General features: G+C 55.4%; 2 protein-coding genes and 1 non-coding gene across 9 annotated transcripts in view; 2 read left to right on the top strand and 1 right to left on the bottom strand.

The window, feature by feature from the left end:
• The window catches only part of Fanci (FA complementation group I), a 76,602-nt gene extending 75,089 nt beyond the window's left edge, over positions 1-1,513 (top strand). For all 5 annotated transcript variants that reach the window (XM_074061820.1, XM_074061821.1, XM_020165470.2 and 2 more), the window contains one exon: positions 462-1,513. In XM_074061820.1, coding sequence (XP_073917921.1) covers positions 462-524 — 63 coding nt within the window. In that variant the 3' untranslated portion in view covers positions 525-1,513. The remainder of the gene's footprint in view (positions 1-461) is intronic.
• Polg (DNA polymerase gamma, catalytic subunit) lies at positions 633-16,536 on the bottom strand. Of its 3 annotated transcripts, none has more exons than XM_074061826.1 (23): positions 16,369-16,536; positions 14,911-15,680; positions 12,084-12,279; positions 10,997-11,161; positions 10,745-10,891; positions 10,523-10,602; positions 9,700-9,882; positions 9,496-9,596; positions 9,158-9,284; positions 8,120-8,356; positions 6,880-6,997; positions 6,594-6,689; positions 6,173-6,280; positions 5,574-5,734; positions 4,913-4,966; positions 4,690-4,807; positions 4,150-4,285; positions 3,800-4,046; positions 2,638-2,760; positions 2,367-2,535; positions 1,968-2,176; positions 1,198-1,358; positions 633-813 (listed from the first exon to the last, which is right to left on the bottom strand). In XM_074061826.1, the coding sequence occupies exons 2-23, from the start codon at positions 15,519-15,521 to the stop codon at positions 737-739; spliced, it is 3,624 nt and encodes a 1,207-aa protein (XP_073917927.1). In that variant the 5' UTR covers positions 15,522-15,680; positions 16,369-16,536; the 3' UTR covers positions 633-736. The 3 variants fall into 3 exon arrangements, with proteins under 3 accessions (XP_073917927.1, XP_073917926.1, XP_073917925.1); XM_074061825.1 differs by having other exon boundaries at positions 6,603-6,689; positions 9,442-9,596; XM_074061824.1 differs by having other exon boundaries at positions 9,442-9,596.
• Positions 16,537-16,758: 222 nt separating this feature from the next.
• Trnar-ucg (transfer RNA arginine (anticodon UCG)) lies at positions 16,759-16,831 on the top strand. The gene has a single exon. It is a non-coding gene; the product is annotated as a tRNA-Arg (tRNA).
• Positions 16,832-17,093: the final 262 nt, after the last annotated feature.

Below are 17,093 nucleotides of genomic sequence, written 5' to 3' on the forward strand. Positions count from 1 at the left end.
TTTGCTTAAGAGAGAGGTAGCGACTCAGTGTGTGCTTGGCTCTGGGTTCAATCCCTAGCACCAAAAAAAAAAAAAAAAAAAAAGTAGCAAGTCAATGTGACCCTACTCCCATTTCAAAATTGCAGCCCTGAATTTCTGGCTTCTCAGAAAATCTTGAACCTGAGTTCTTTAGATGCAGGCCCTGATGTACCTGGTCCTACCCTTTACCTCCTTGGCATTTGAGGGTCATACATAGCATTTTGATGCCTGAGGTTCCTTTCGTCAATCTTGTCCCATGAATGTCCTCAGTAAAACAAAAATCCAAAGGGGAGGAGGTAGAGGTCCCCCAACATAGGTACCTCCCATGGGTGGAAAAGGGAGAAAGCATGACCAATCCAGGCCTTAAAGAGAAGGTAAAGGGTTTTGTTTTTATTTCTGCGTAGAGCAGGTTTATCACAATAGAGCATTACTCTCTCTTCTAGGGCACTGCATCAGAGCACAGGGGACAGGACACAGAACCAGCCAAGAAGAAAAGAAAAAACTGAAATGCCTGAGTTAATGTGAACGTTGGGGCTTCTGCTGCCATCGTACCCAGGTGACAGTGCCCCTTGTCCTAGAGCCCCGCTGGCATCTTCATAGCTCCTGAGAGGTGGCCCGAGGCGAGCCCTTTTGCAGAAAGCACAGCTGAAAGCCTGAGTTTGGGAGCCTACACCCCCACGAAGCTCCACGGGAGCAAATTCAGAGCCTCCAGGCAGAGCTAGGGTCCAGGCTGGCTTTGTTTTTCCAAGGAGCCTTTGGTGAGTTCAATTATCTGGTAAATGTCCAGTGCTTCACCTGAAAGACAGGGTAAACTGGTTAGGGTGCTGCCTCAAGAACTGTATCCAAGGGCTCACTTCGTTGACATTTTCAGCACGTAGTTGGTTGGTTTGGGGAGTTTTGTGTTTTTTACCCAAGAATGCACTTTGACTTACATAATAAATCTTTATAAATATTCCTGGTGTGCTTGAGGGAGGTAAGCATAGATGGGGGGTTATTTGAAGTCGTGGTGTTCCCTTCATTTTATGAACCAGTTTCTAGAATCATACCTCCCTTTGTGATCGGAACATCACCTTGTAAAATCAAACAGCCTAGCATTTGGCACAAGAGTGGATCTCCCCGGGCCCCAAGCTTCTGCTGACCTCGCATGCCACGTGGCTGAGGGACAGAGGCCGTGCTCACCCTGGGGAATCCCGTATCTCCGTTCCATCCCAGTTGGGTTGGAAGGGGTTTTACAATCCATGGTCACTTCCTTCCTGAGGCACTGGTCAATGTCGACTGCACTGAAAAAGGCGACCGACTGGGGCAAATCGTTCAGACCCAACTTGTAGGCAAACATGCACCTGAAAGAGACCCAACCTCACTCCGTCACTATTTCCATACAGTGCCTACCTCCTGCTGAGACTAAAATGCAGTTAAAAGGCTCAAACATTTTTTTCCAGATGTGTACACATTCTTGGGCCAGAATTAGAGAAATAAATGACTTTGTTAAGTACAACCCCAGGGGATGACTGTTACGAGCCTGTGTTACTTACTCATGAATCAGGATGGATCATGGTTCCCAAACTGGTTCTAAGTGGCAGATCAACATTGAATGGTAATAACTTAATTCAGCCACATGAACTATGACTTTTACTTACAAGAAATAAAATACATTTTTGGAGTATTGAGTTTCCCCATTAACAATGAGCAGTCAGAATACTACTTCTGGCACTTAGGGAAAAAAAAAATGTCACTTTTATTATAAATTGAGAAGTTTACTCATTTGATTTTTCAAAACAGAAAGGTTTGAAAATTACTCAAACCACCCCTGACTTAAGCCACCTCAGAGATCTAGTCTTGGCATAGGATTTCTCACTTTCTGTGTTGATGGGTGAGAACTGCTCAGCCAGGCCCTAGGTGGTGTCACCCAAAGCCCACGTGGCACATGGTTGGACACAGGCCCTGAGTACCTGGTCAGGAGGTTGGTGATCTGGAGGGCCAGGGCCGCGCGGTAGCGGTCCTCCTCCCGCACCAGGTAGCGAACCTCGTCATGGATGCTGATGCAGAAGCGCCCGTCAATGGCAAACTCTTCAAACAGCCATCTCATGGCAACAAGCATGAGGTGCAAGTAGTCCACAGCAGAGCTCTGCACCACCCAATTCACACGGCTGGTCATGAACTATGGGGGACAGAGGGGTACAGGTGAGGGGCTCCAGCACATGCAGATTAGCTCTAGGGGGAATATGGTGCAGGAGCCCCAGAGGTGCTCCACTGGCAAACTGGCCCCATTTGCCAAACTGGTGAGGTCCATGGGGAGCCCTGCTGTCCCTGTATCCCCTTCTCTCCATGCTGCAAGAGTAGCAAAATACCTCCCCCCGGACAGCAGAGGGCTCCAACGCCCGGCTGATGCGACAGCCCAGCACCGGGGTCCGTGGCTTGTCTGAGGTGGCGATGCTTTCCAGCTTATTGAACATTTCTGACTCTGTGCCTCCCAGCCATGCTCGCTCAGCAACCACGTCCCACTTCTTCCAGCGTGACCTGGGGACCAGAAACAGCAGCAGCTCTAGGCTAAAATAAGGCCCCAGCTCTTTTGGGGCCAGCCTGCACCTGTCCTCCATCCTGAACACAGAAGGCTCTCACTTCCTTGAAGCTTCTCTCTGGACCTTGCGCAGATCATGCAGGGAAATCCAGCCATCTTCAGTCCTGTTCACAGGGAGGTCCAGCTGTCTGACCAGCCACTCGCCCTCATCTGACAGTCGATACCTGGGAGTAATGTCACACCATGGGAGGGCCTGCCTCTGTGCCATACCTATTTCCAACCCCCTTGGGGCATGTCTGTTCCCTACAGGCTTCACTTCAGATGAGCAGGCTCAGAGGGGCTGTGACTTAACTGGAGTCATACAGTTGGGAAAAGGTGCAGCACAGACAGGAACTCAGGCTTTTGTGCCCCCAAAGCCTGGGCTACACCATGATACCCCAAAAAAGGACAGATTCCCACAGAGCCATCATTGGTTGCACTGACCTATGTCTGAGTCACTGAAGTACCCTGTGACCAGCAGCAGTCACTCCAAATTTGGTGGCATGAAAATGGGGTGCTCCCTGAAGGGGGAAGGCATCTGGAGACTCCCAGATCCAATCCAACTTGCAGACACTGCCAGACCTGTTCCTTAAGGGGTCCAGAGTCATGCCACTCACCTGCTGGAAGGAGCTCAGCTTCCCTACCACCCAGGCCTACAATGCAAACTCACCTGTGAAGCCTTCAAAGGCCACCTAACCATGGCCAATGTCCTTCCTCATCACTACCCTTGACTCTACCAGGCTCAAACCAGTGGGCATCCCCGTCACCTAGCTTAGCAGTTACATGACACCATGTCACTAGCTCAACCTTTAATTCGTAAGTCTTCCTCTAACACCACCAGAGGATGCAGACCTTAGAGCTGGGACAGGAGACTGGAAGCCCGGCAGGCATTCTCCCATCAGCATCATCCACACACTGATCTCCCATGCGACTCTCCTGCCAGCTCCGTCTCAACCCACTTACTGTTCTGCAGGCATTCACGTTTAACACTCCTACATTACTGCTTATGCTGTGTGACCAGCGCTGTGGTTGACAGCTGCTGACAGCGTTCCCAACGTACAGCTTTACCCCACAAGGACAGACTATTTAACACTGGCTATGAAACAGCAAATATCCAGTGGCTTGAAGGGAGAGGGCTCAGGTGACAGGCAAAGATGGGGAAGCTGGGAGTGATACAGTGGGGTAAGGCCCTGGATAAGAGCGTGGGTAGGACCAGGACCTCACCAGCGGAGGCCTTTGGTGGCCGCATACATCTGCTGGGCCTTCTCAGCCGCCTCCTGCCTCGTGAGCCGGTGGTTGAACTGCATGAGCAGGCGCTCAGCGAAAGGCTGCCCCGCTCCGTAGATACGACCATAGTTGAAGACTTTAGCATGCTCGCGGCTGATGCCTACCGTGGCAGCTGTCTTACTGTGTAGATCGGTGCCCCTGCTCTTCCTGCCCTGCAGTGTCATCCACCCGAAGGCCGTGCAGCCTGAGGACAGGCAGGAGGGAGAAGGAAACTCAAACACATGCTTCATGGCCACCTGTGCCTGCAGCTGTCACCACTGCCCCAGACACACACAGCTCCTGCTCACCGTGCATGCCAGCAAAGTGGGCATCTCCAAGTACAGCTGCGATCCACAGCTCCTGTGAGTCCACGTCAGCACCCACAAGGACATAGCCAGGAGGGGCCTGCACCATGGCTTTCAACTCACTGCCTACGCGGTCAGGCTGCAGGAAGAGTGAAGTCAGGCCCACCTAAATAGCCACTCCTACCAGGGGGTCCTGGAGCCTTTCCTGAAGGCGTGGCTTTAGAGAATCCAGACAGCAGTGTCCTAACCACAGTTCAGAGACGGTCACCTGTCAGCAATGGGGCCTGCAAGTAAGGACGCCACCCTCCATGCCTCACCGTTTACCAAGCCCTTCACCAGTGGCTCTTAGGCTGGGCATTGTCTGGTCAGGAACAGGCACCCAGAACACGTTTGGTAAAGAATGGTCAAGGGTCATGATGTGAACTAGAGTCCTGCCTGACCCAGACCTCCCTTTCATGCTTCTTGCTAAATTCTCAAAGGTCCCTGAAATCCTGGTTTCCACAGGCCTCAGAACAGTAGGGCAGAGAGGTAGACAATACATACCCGGGCATTGCTGGCAGTCAGCCACGTGGGCTCCACAGCCCGGCGGGTGATGGTGCCAGCAGTCACCACCTGGGGCAGGATGGCCCCATAGCGGCCTTCCTCGTCATAGCCAGGGTGCCTGGATGGGGGCAGGAGGGGAAGAGGAGTATCAGCAGCTTGCTTTGGCTCTAGGATCCATCCCACTCATTTCTCCTACCCCACACCCCAACCACAGTCCACATACCTGGTCACAGCACGGGGCAGAGCTGACTTGGGCAACCATACCACCATCTGGGAGCTGTGGAGATAGTGTCTGGTCAGCATAGCCCAGCCATGGGAAACACAATCTACCCCATCCCGCCTTGCCAGCACCTGCAGCTGCTCAGCTCAGGGCTTCCCTGCCCCTTCTTCTGCTAACTTGACTCGGGGTGGGCCCTGGCTCACCAAAGGCTGGGCCCCACAACACTGCCTGGAGTATGAGCCACCTGGGAACAAGCCAGGCCTCCAAGAAGCTTCTGTCCCTCTCCCTACACCCAGGGCAGACTGTACCATTCCGTCACGGCATTCTACTCACGAGAAAGTGCACGTGGCCACAACCACCTTGGTTGATGAATATAACTGCCATCCCAAATTACAAACCCAGCTCCCAGCTCCCAACAGAGCTTAGGAGTCCTCTGCCACATCCATGGCTCCAGTAGTGAAAAACCAAGGGGTTCAGTGAGAGCTGGGAGGGCCACCAAGGTCCTATAATGCCACGCTTTTTATATAAATGGAAGCTGGAGAGGGAAAGACTCGCCAAGGTCTGTGGCACCCAAGCAAGCAAGCCTCCAGACCACAGGCTAAGCCAGGGGTCCCAGATGACCAAGGATACAAACAGGCCTCTCTGCCCTCCTACTGTGACCCACCTGATGCGTTTGTGGGCATTCCTCCAGAAAGAAATCATTTTGTTGATTTCCAGGGCACGGGGCCCACTGGCACCTCCTGGACCAGCCTGCAGGGTGCCATCCTCCATCTTGGGCAGGAAGTCCTTGGCAAAGGGGCTGCCTACATTATAGCTGTTACCATCCTAGAAAGGACAAAGGAAGCAGGGGCTAAAGTATGGTGCAGACTGCCGGGTGGACAATCAACAGACATGAGCGCCTAGGCTTCTGCCAACCCAGCCCAGAACCTGAAGCAGTGGAAGGCAAGTCCCTGACTGCACCTCGGACGCACACAGGCAGACACGAAGGCACAGACACAAGCAAGCCTGGCTTCTAACAGCAATCAGGCGATAGCACCATCATGCACCAGATGTGGGGACAGGCACCTGCCATGCGCTGTGTCATTTAATCCTACCACTGCAGCCCTTGCTATCCAATGCTCAGAAGAACAAAAGTTCAGAGATATGACAACCTCCATCCCAAGACACTCTGTCTTGCTACTACTGTCATTCCCAAAAAAAGGACATCTGATCTTGATCTCCCTGTGAGGACACCTCAGGACAGGTGCAAACCAGGACACGCACCTTGTGAGGCAGCTTGAAAAACCAGCAGCCGGGGAGATCCACATCATTGTAAGGTCCGTTGCCATGGTGATAAGAGGGCTGGCTGCCTTTGGGACCACAAGCAGCAGGCTGTGGGGGGCCACACACCTAGATCAGGCCCTGCTCCCTGCTCCAGCACCTGCATTCAGCAAGGGCCAGGGGGTAGGGGTGGGAAAAGGGCCTGAAACTGAGCAGGTCAGTTGGGGAGTGACAGGAAGGCTTGAGGTATGAGACGCCCCGCCCCCTGGGTCTCCTGTCAACACATGTGGGACCATGGGGCAGTGGGGCAGGTAACATCTCCAACCCATCCCCCGAGACCTAGGGAACTCTGGTGGGGAGGAGCTGTGTGAGCAAGAGGAAGACTGTGTTACCCAGTATCCACCCGGAGAACCCGAGCAGACACCTTGCTCACCAGAGCTGGGGGTCTACAAGGCACTGCAGTGCTCAGGTTCTCCATCTTGGCCTCAGCCTCCACGTCTAAGCAGCCCAGTTCTTCCACCTGGATGGGCCAAGGGAGAGGTAGGCAATGGTTATGTGGGCTGCTCCTACCAGCCCTGTCCCTGCAGGGCACTCAGCCCAGGCCAGTCTGGAGTGAGCAACCAGTGCCAACCCCCCACCTGAAAGGCAGCCCTTCCCCAAGAGGAGCACAGATGCCAGCCCCAGAGCTCAGGCTCAGAGCCTGCCCTCACCGTATGCCACAGGGCACTGCTGTCGGTGAGCAGGAACTCCTCGGCCAGACCTGTCTGCTGGGGCTCCAGCTGCTTCCCCTGTTCCAGACAGTGCTTCCTGTACAGGGACTCGATGGCCCTGTCATCGGGGAGTGTAGCCTCATGACTGGGCAGCCTGCCAGGGCTTCCCACACTCCCTTCCTCTTAGTCCTCAGAGTCAGCTCTAGGCAGAGGCAGACAGAGCTTTCCCTGATTTTAGGCACACAGCACATTGGTGGCAGGCTGGGGCTCAAAGCCTGGTCTGATTTAAATCCAAACTCTTCTGACCACTGAGCTGGTACCACAGAGCTGCCTCTGAGCGCTCTGGATGCAGAGCACTTGGGCAACAGGACCAAAGGCCTACTCCAGCCTGGCGCCTGCCCACTCACGCACATGTGGCTCCAAGGAGCAAGGCCCACTTCAGCACCTTCTGTCTGAAGGCCACACACATCACTCAGGTCCTGCCTGTGGAGCCAGGAACCTTAATTATGGGCCACCTCAAGTGCCATCGCTTCTCCACAACACTCAGCTGTCAAAAGCCAAGGCCTCAGATAGCTCAACTAACTTCCTGGATCTATGCCAGTTGTAAAACACAGATTCCAAGTTGGGGATGTAGCTCAGTGGTAGAGCACCTGCCTAGCATACCCAAAGCCCTGAGTTCACGCCCCAGCACTGCAAAAAAAAAAAAATTTAAGATTAGGGACCAGGCATAATGGTACATGCCCATAATCCCAGCTAATTGGGAAGCAGAGGTAGGAGGACTGCAGTCAGAGTCCAGCCCCGGGCAAAAAGCACAAGAATCGAGTGCTTACCTAGCAAGTCCAAGGCCCTGAGTTCAAACCCCAGTACCACCAAAAAAAATGAAAATAAGAAATTGAGGACATCCTATCTCTTGAGGTAAGCAATGCAAAAGTGACAGTGCCTGTTTAGCACTCAAATTACACTGAAGGAGAAATTAAAAGAAAACAAGTCCCCTCCCCAACCACTTCGCCAACCTTCCCTCTGCCTGTTTCTATGAAGGCAGCTATGCTGCTGAGCCCAGGAGCAGGACCTCCATCCCCCCATTCTGAGGCCTTAAATGTCCCCACCAGGGCTTTGAGGCCTGGAGTGTCAAGGAAGCCATGGAAAAGGAACCAGAACTCAGATTCCTGGACCAGCTCTCTCCTAAGCTGACAGGGTTTCTCCAGCCCTTTCCTCCCTGGAGCTGGAGCCTGAGCCTTACCTGTAGGGGCAGGCCACCCCAGCCGACTCCGGGGTGGTGGCCCCCGGCACCTTCGCCAGGTTGTCCCGCCGCCCAGGCACCAGGTAGCCCCAACCATGATGCTCTGAGTAGTGCAGAGGGAAACCATCCCAGGTCAGTGCCATGAGTTTAGGTGTGACCCGCATCTGCAGGCTGAGGAGGCTGGGGCCCGGGGTCCATGCAGGGTCATCTAGCCGGGGGCAGAGCTTCCGGTACCACCTATCCCCCACCAGGAAGAAAGCGGTATCAAGGAGAGGAAGGGAAGGAGGGAGCGAGGGAGGTTCTCTCTCTCATGAGGTACCTGCCCAACCTCCAAGGCCTCTGGGCTTTCTGGTGACCAAGACCTACAAGTCATGGTCTCTGGGACACTTTGGTCAGGATCCCCATGAAATCTACAGTTCAAACATCTCAAAAGGAAAGACCCCGTGTCAGTCTCATAAAACTAGTCAGAAGGCAAGACAACCATCCCCAACCCAAAGCTGGCTTTAACAAGCTCCTACGCAACCTCTAAACCCAAGGACAGGGCTGCCCTTCCCGTCAGATCTCCTACTGCTCTAGACACACACCAGGTCCTTCTGGCTCTGTCTCTCACAGGCTGTTTGCCAGGGCACTCACTCTTAAAGTCAGCACCCTGCTGGTCCTCTGGCTGCCCTTTCCTCATCTCTGACACTGAGGCTCAAATGAAGGGTCACCTCTCAAGAAAGCCACCTGATTTCCCCAGGCAGTCATAATGGCCTCAACACGGCTCACTCCATGTGTCACCACAGACCTACAGTCAGCTGCGCTGGCTGCTGTGCACGGCTGCTCCTCACAGGGAAGGAGGAGCTGTGCTTCACCTATGTCACTGCTGTGAGCAGCAGATCCTCGTACAATGTACTGAGTGAGTCGAGGAAGCCAGGGTCAGAGTGGACACAAGTGTCCAGCACCGGAAGACAGAATGACTGACTGCAACCCAGACAGGGGCAATCCTGAAGATGGCACAAGTTGGCCTCTAGGTGTGTTAGAGGGGACAGGGCTTACCCAGGGTGTCCAGGGAGGTGCTGGGGCCGCTTGGGCAGGAGCTCTGTGGTGCCCTTCAGCTGCTGCAGGTAGGCACGGGCCGTGACATCTTGCTGAAGCTCCTCCTCCTCGCTGGGGGGGCCAGGATCTATGCAAGTGAGGACAGTCAGGACCAGGGGAAGGACTTTCAGGAAGATCTATCCTGCTCATCTCCAGAAGACTGGCGCGACCCCTTCCAATGACTTTCTGGGTCCCAGGACCATCCCAGGGACCACCCTGCCCCACCTCCCTCCCATGCTCCCCACCTTCCTGATCCATGGGATCCCCAGGGGCCCCAGCCCCCTCGATGGGCAACTTGCTGGCTGAGGCTGGTTCCTTCCTCTTCACCTTCTTTGCTTTCTTCTGCTTAAACTCTTGCAGGTCCCACTCAAGGTCCCACAGCCAGGGGTCTTCTTTGTACCTGCAGAGCCAGTCCACCAGGGTTAAGGCTAAGACTGAGCTACAAGCCAGGCCTCCTGCCTGCCTGTCCCCTGGCTTGACCTGCCTGCCCAAGGCCTGACTACCTCTCTCCTGAGAGCAGCTGGCAGGCATCATTGGCCAGGTCCATCAGTGACTTCTTCATCTCCCGCTGCAGCTCCTCATAGGTGCTCTGTGCCTCAGTCAGGTACCGCTCCCAGTTCTGGTTGACAGGAAGGTAGGAAACGCCCATCTCCAGCATGCCAGCCAGAGTCACTGGGTGAGGGCACCTAAGGGACAGACACCAGGGCCACCATAGTGACCACAGGAGGCAGGAAGACCTTTGTCCAATCCCTGAGCCAGTTTGGCAAGTTCACTCCAAGGCACAGCTCTGAAGTCAGTCAGGCTCACAGTCATCCCCATAGGTCCCTAGCCCTGTGTCCATTCCCAAACTCCGTGTTCCTCAGTTCCTCTACCTATAATGTGGAAATAACATCCATTTCAGGAGTGATGTGGGAAGACAGATCACAAAGAAATGACTACCCTAGAGTGACAACACTGTGTCAGGCAGTTACATACACCAAGGGCCCATCATGGACCTCACAACTGGAGAGGAAAGTATGTCTGTACAAGTTCACGATGGACTGTGGCTCAGAGAAACCAGGCAATGGAGCCCAAGGTCAAGTGAGAAGGAGACATCAAAGGTTGAACCAGGTCTGACCAGTGCTTCTGACCAACCACGTTTTACAACTGACTCGCTAATAAACACAGGCAGGAAACTAGACAACAGCACGAGCGCGCCTCTAAACAGACCATTCGTTCAGCCTAGAAAAGCTCAGCGCCAGCGTAAGAAAAAGTCAGCATTCCCTATCTGCAAGGGGCCCAGGTACCAGGACCCACCGGTACCAGATGCTGCCCAGGCCCCCTCACCTCTCCAAGAAGAGTGGTAGCTGCTGCTGGAAAACCTCGTAGGTTGCCCACACGTCCCGGGCGCAGTAGTGCATCAGGTCCTGGCACAAGAGGACAGGAAGGCGCTGGGGGGCAGCCACCCACTCCCACTGCCAGCTGTCAGGATCAGGCCTGGCAGCAGCACCTCCCCAAGTCTAGCTGCAGGTAGGCCACAGTCCTTGTCCGCAGAGCTCTGCACCATACCTGGAAGTTCTCACGGACGTCCTTCATGCTGCCCTTGACAAACAGTTCCCGAGGCTCCTTCTCCAGGGGAGGCCCCCCCACGTAGAGGCTGTGTACATCTGCCAGGTTGTTGACACTGCCGATGTCTATCCAGTCCCAAGATGAAATCTGGAGAACCAAAGCAAGGCTCATGGCAAGGCAGCTAAGAGCAGACAGGTGGCCAGGGCTGGGGCCGCGGGCATCCCTCTCCTGCCCATCCCGGGGCGCTCTCACGGCTGGGCCGCCGGCTCTGCTCCTGGGCTTCTGGCCTCGCGGTGCGGGCTGCTGGGCCTTGCGCCTGCCCTGCCTGGCGGCCATCCACAGGCCACGCTGGAAACTGCTCAGCCCCGAGATGGCCATGTGCATGCTCATGGTGTCCAGAAAGCGCACGCGGGAGCCCTGGCGGGGGGGGGGGGGGGAGCTGCAGCCAGGCCAGCACCACGGCTTCAGAGCTATGGACACCCGCCTCAGCACTCAAGCTCACTCACGCTGCCCTGGGCCCGCCCCCCAACACGCAGGCCTGCTCAAACCCAACATGCAAGCTCTCCCCAGCTTCCAGCAACAGCTCTGAGCAACTGAGTACAGAATGCCAAAACTACCTTCAGCTCTCTGTCTGGGTGTGGCCCCAAGCCCCCACCCCGCCACTCACAAGCCCTGGGGCCAGTGCAAGCAAGGCTGCCTGAGCCTCAGCACTGCAGCTGCAGGCTGAGGGTGTGCTCTCCTAGGGCTGCTGTCAGGACACCATGAAAAAGCACTTTCCATAAAATTCAGAATGGTCATACCAGGCACAGTTCTCAGTGTCTGACACATGGGCATTGTTCAAACCCTCCCAAAAACTCTGAGATGGAGCTTCTGTGAGCGCTTAGTGTTTTGTTTTGGTTTTTTTTGGTGGGGGGGGAGGGGGGGAAGGGCAGTACTGGGGTTTGAACTCAGGAACTCTGCACTTGCTAGGCAGGCACTCTACTACTTGAGCCATCCCTCCAGCCCTCTGTTAGCTCTCTACAAACACAGAAACCGAGGCTTAGAGATGCCCCATGCTCACACTGCCCGTCAGTGGCTGACGCAGAATGTGAGCAGACTGTGGCTCAGAGCCTCCAAGATCTGTACTAAATTCTAAAGCACCACAGAGGGGCGGGCCATCACTCCTCTGTGACAACTCAGCTCTCGGCTCCAGACTTGCCTAGGGGACAGAAGCTGGTCAGCAGGGCCCCTGAAGATACTGCAGAGGGGGTGGAGAAAGCGCCAGGAAAGCAATGCCTTCTCCAGCCACTGAGACCATCCTTATCCCATCCTTGGCCAGGACTACAGTTCAGGGACTTACCTGGATCAGGTACTGCTCCCGGATATGGGCTCGATCAAAGCAAACGTTGTGCCCCACCACTAACTGCTCCTGCCAATCCCGCTGGGTGGAGCTGCTGACACTAGCAGAGGCCTCCAGGGGAATGAGGTCAGCCGGCGACAGCTGGCTGGTCCAAGAGTAGCGCTCTTCCACCAGCCGCTGGCTGCACCAGGAATACCTGAGAGAGATGACAGGCGGGCAGGTTAACCATGGAGAATTAGCTTCTGCTGCACGTCACCCCTGCACAGTGCCACTACATGCCAAGGCCTGCACTAGCAGCTGGGGACACGAGTGGGACCATGGGTGCTCCTCACCCCCAAGGGCGGTGCAATGGGCGGCAGGGGGGGGGGGGGGGCGGTTGGTGGGGGGGTGACAAAGCTTCTCTACTTTTAGATTCCCACAGACACAAGGGAGCTGGGTGCTACAGTACTAGGTGCCACAGGCAGACAGGCATTTGGGCCTGGTGCTGAGTCTGCAGCTGGCTCTGAGGTGTTTTATGAACATGACTGACCTCTTGTGTCTTTAAACACAAGAGCTACTGCTCAGAAAGCTAGAAAAGGAGTTAGAAGATAATCACAGAACCTAAAGGAGTGACTTTTTAAATTCAAAGTGGCAAAAAAAAAAAAAGACAAATGCACAGGCACACAGGCTGAATCACCTGATGGCTGTGGAGACTGTGAAGTTCAAAGAGCAAAGCATGCACCTCATAGAAGCCAAAGCCCAGGGAAAGTACCAGAATGAGAGAACATATGCACACGTGCCGGCCACGATGGCATATGAGACAGATGAGTGCTGCCTAACAGGGGCCTGACATTGACTCAGGAAGAGGCTGCACCTGCCCAGGAGCCAAAGGGGGGATGGCCAATGAGCGGACGCCTGCCACGAGCCACAGACCATGGCAAAGGGTCAAGGTCCTCTCAGCATCAGCATGACCAGGCCACATGTGTGACTGAGGCAGCTGTGAAGGAGCTCCTGCAACCATTAGGGAAGGGAGCAAAAGTGACCTGCCTTAGCCACTTCAAGTACCACAGGCTAACTGTTCTGAAAAGTGGTTCTTAGCTTCAAACCTGGCAAAATCAAATTTGTCCTCCAAACAGTGGGCATACAAGGGACTCAAGCTGCCACCCCTCCCTTTTTAATTCAGCATGTCAAAGACCTTAAAAACAGCACAGAAGGCTCAAGAACGCCAAGTATTAGAGGCTGTGGTGATAACAGAGACGTTAGTTACAATAAAAAGCCATACAGGCCCGCGGCTGTGCATGAAGCCACCTTATCAATAAACTTGTGATTCAAAAAATGAAAGTCAAACTACAAACACCTTAGGTGGGTTTAAGATGAGTTGGAAGCCATGCCAGTTCTCCTGTGACTCTCAAATGAAGGCTGAAAGCCTGTGTGATGGTCCTCTAGCCTGATGACAAGGCCCTTTTAACAACCTTTGGGAAGTCACCCTGTGGGAGGCTCAGAGCTGTCCAAGGTTTCCCCCAACCCCCTGTAAATTGTGGGCTGGTCAGGCACACACGGCCACGTGAGAGGGGCAGGCCAGGTTAAAAGTGGACTGCTCTTGGGACACCATCTGGCAGCCACCCCCACCCACCATGGTCAGCAATGACTTCCACCATGAGGCACACTGAGCAGGGCCCCAGTACCACAGTCAAGAATGGAATGGGATGAATATGAGGGCAGGACGGGAAGGACAGGAGAGAAAGGAGAAGTGAAGAGAGGGAAGAGGGGAAAAAAAAAGACTTTAACTAGCTGAAAAGTGATCAACAGACCAAAAATAAATCTTGTCATTGGTTTCCTAATTTTCTCTCAGCCACCAAAGCTACTTTATCTTTTCAAATGATGGCTGGTATTCCCCTTCATCTCGTCATCACATGACATAAGCAGCACTGGACTGTTGTTATAACTGGAAGTAAATCAATGCGCGATCATCTGGCTTTGCTCTTTCAGCACTGATGCCTACCTTAGCTACTTAGCCATGCTTTCACCACTTTCAACTGCATATGTAACATTTCGCAGCTTTCTTTACAAAGATGTAGCTTCCAATAGGAATAAAGAAACTGCCAACGTTTTTGCTGGCCATGCCTGAAAGCATTAATGTTGTAAATAGTATTTTAATCCTGGAATGAAGAATAAAAAAGGGGGGAGAAACAGTACTGCCATCATTGTTTGAAAAAGAAACTCAGGTAGCACTAGAAAGTTATTTAAATTGCAGAGAGTGATTGGCTATTCCTGTTCAGGACCAAAATGCCTGCTTGAGAGGCTGGGGGAAGGAAGCAATGGTTCTCAGCTGCATATGGTCAACAGCATCCACGCAGCATTTGGAAACGTTGGGCAGAATTTGGTTGCGCATTTATGGAAGAAACGGGGGATGCTTAGACTGCCTGGGACAGTCCCACAAAAGGAGATTTCTCTGCCCAAAACAACCAACAACCCAAACAGAAACACTGCTCAAATGTCTTTCAGACTAACTTCTCATGAAGCTACCAGGGAAGTGGGAGAGGCACCAAAACAAGGTAATCTCAAGTGTCCCCGGCAAATCTCACACACAACCTATGGGATTCTCTGCACGGCCCTCATCAACACCTGACATCTGCTTGGGTATCTGCTGACTGCCTCTACCTTCCCCCCAGAAAGTGAGCCCCACAGAAGCAGGGTGAAGCCTGCTTAGTTCACCACACCAGCTGCCCCCAAACGGAGCACCCGGCACATAGCGGGAGCTCAGTAAGTAAAGAGTAAATGTCACTGAACCAAACCATTAATCTGGGCCCCCATGCATGCTAAAGTCCCGTCCCTGGCCCCCACTTACCAGCCCGAGGGCGATATGGCCACCGCCAATGTGGGGCAAGTTCCCTCTGCCAAGCAGACCTCCACGTCGAACACCAGGGCCCGCTCCTCGGGGATGGCCACGGGTTCGGCCTCCCCCTCGGGGCCGTACCGGGTCCAGCCCTCCGCCCAGGCCCAGCTGGGGGGCTTGGGCGGCAGCTGGGCCTGCAACAGCAAGTTGGCCGCCTCCAGGTAAGGCATGCTCTGCTTCTGGGCCAGGAGGCGGAAGTGCTGGTCCAGGTTGCCCCCCTTGAGCGGCGGCAGGCGCAGCTCCACGTCTGGCAAGGGGACGGTTGGCTGCCCCCAGAGCCCGTGCTTCTGCAGGTGCTCCACGCTGCGGTGCACCGCGGCCTCGTCGGGCTTCTCCCCGCCGGGCCCGAAGATTTGCTCGTGCAGCCCTCGCGACAGCATCTGGATGTGCAACGGGCTGTGCCGCAGCTGCCCGCCCTCCGAGGATGGCACTTGCGACGGCTGCGGCTGCCCGTCGCTGGGGACGGGGACGAGGACGGAGCTGGAGACCCAGCGTCCCGTGGCTGGAACCGGCCCTGGCCCGACGGTGGCGCTGGCCACCTTCTTCCATAGCAGGCGACTCATGGTTGGTGCAGGCAGACCCCCGCTGGGAGCCAGGACACCTGGCCTTGGGCTCCAGTTTGGCTGTTCTACTGGCTGGAAAACTTGGAGCCAGACGCCTCCTGTGTCTGGGTTCGTGTCACTTCAGTGGGGCCGACCATGCCTGCCTTCCTCCCACAGATCCTACAGGAGACAGATGACATAAAGTGTCACTTAGTATCTGGGTGAGTGCTGATCTGACAGCCGTCAGGCCTTGATTTACGGCATGCCAGGCAGTGGGCCAGGCATTGTGGAACCCAGACAACCTTAGGGAACCTGAGTTCACCGGTGAACTTGGGGCGGCTGCAGCCGGGGCTGGAAGAGCGCAGATGCTGGAGTAGGACGACGCAGGCTTCAGCCCGGGTTCTGGCTCTCAAAGCTGGGTGACCCTGGGCGAGCTCCTAATGCCCAATTTCCTACTCTGCAAAATGGGATCACAGGGGGACCTGTCACAGTTACAGTCCACCTGTCACAGAGGCCTGGACCGAGGGTGACGGGGGCGCACAAGTCGCGCGGCCCTGCCCTCGGCAGATGGCAGCTATCAGCTGCCGTTCATAGCGACCGACGCGGCCTCAGGGCCTAAGCGCCCAGAGGTGCCAGCACTCGGATTCGAACCCGCCGTTTGCTCCCACCCACGCCCGGGCCGCGGGCCGCCCTGCAGGGGGCGTCGGCGGCCACCCCCGCGCGCCGGGCCGCCCGGTCCCCCGCTGTCCCCGGCGACGCCGCGGTGCGCTCTGGGACGAGCCGCCGCCCTGCTCCGGGCCTCGCTCCCGCCGCTGCTCGGCGACCGGCCTCCCCACCCCCTCAACACGCCGCCGAGCCCGCCGGAGACCTCGCGCTGCTTCCCGGTCTGCGGTGCCCCCGACCCCGGGCTGACGCCGCGACGTCCCCTCTGCACGGCCTAAGCAGCCTCGGGGTGGCGTGTGGCCTCCTACCGGCCAGTCCGCCTCGCTGGCAGCCGCAACTTCCCGTCTGCGCCGCGCTCCGTCCCGCGGCTACCCGAGAAGGCAGGCGGGAGCCTCCCAGCGCGACCAATAGGAGGGCCGCCAATGGAACGGTCCGCCTGCGGGGGGGAAAAGAGACTTCCGGGTGGGCTCTCCCTGCGGAATGCTAGGAGTCAAGGTCCAATCATCCCCGTCCTCAAGAAGCAAGTGGGTCGGTCCCGGGCGAGCCTATAGCGTAATGGTACTATAAGGTACCCAAAGCAGTGTAGCTACCAGGGGGCCGCGTGGCCTAATGGATAAGGCGTCTGACTTCGGATCAGAAGATTGCAGGTTCGAGTCCTGCCGCGGTCGAGAGGGGCTTCTAACTTTTAACTTATATTTGGAATACAGAAACAGTATGCACTGGCGGTGTATTTCTACCCTCTCTGAAACTTAAGACCTGCGGAAAAACAACCACTCCCAGCGTCTGTCTGCGGGATGGCACTCCTACGTGTCCCGGGCACCGTGGCACATTTTTAAAAAGCACCAGCCACTACCAAGCCCATAGAGAGGGAGGCGAGCGGAGACTCAGGTCCCGCTTTGCAGTCACTCAACCAGTGACAGGCGATAGCAG

The sequence above is a fragment of the Castor canadensis genome, chromosome 19 (assembly GCF_047511655.1).
Source record: "Castor canadensis chromosome 19, mCasCan1.hap1v2, whole genome shotgun sequence".
Lineage (NCBI taxonomy): Eukaryota > Metazoa > Chordata > Mammalia > Rodentia > Castoridae > Castor > Castor canadensis.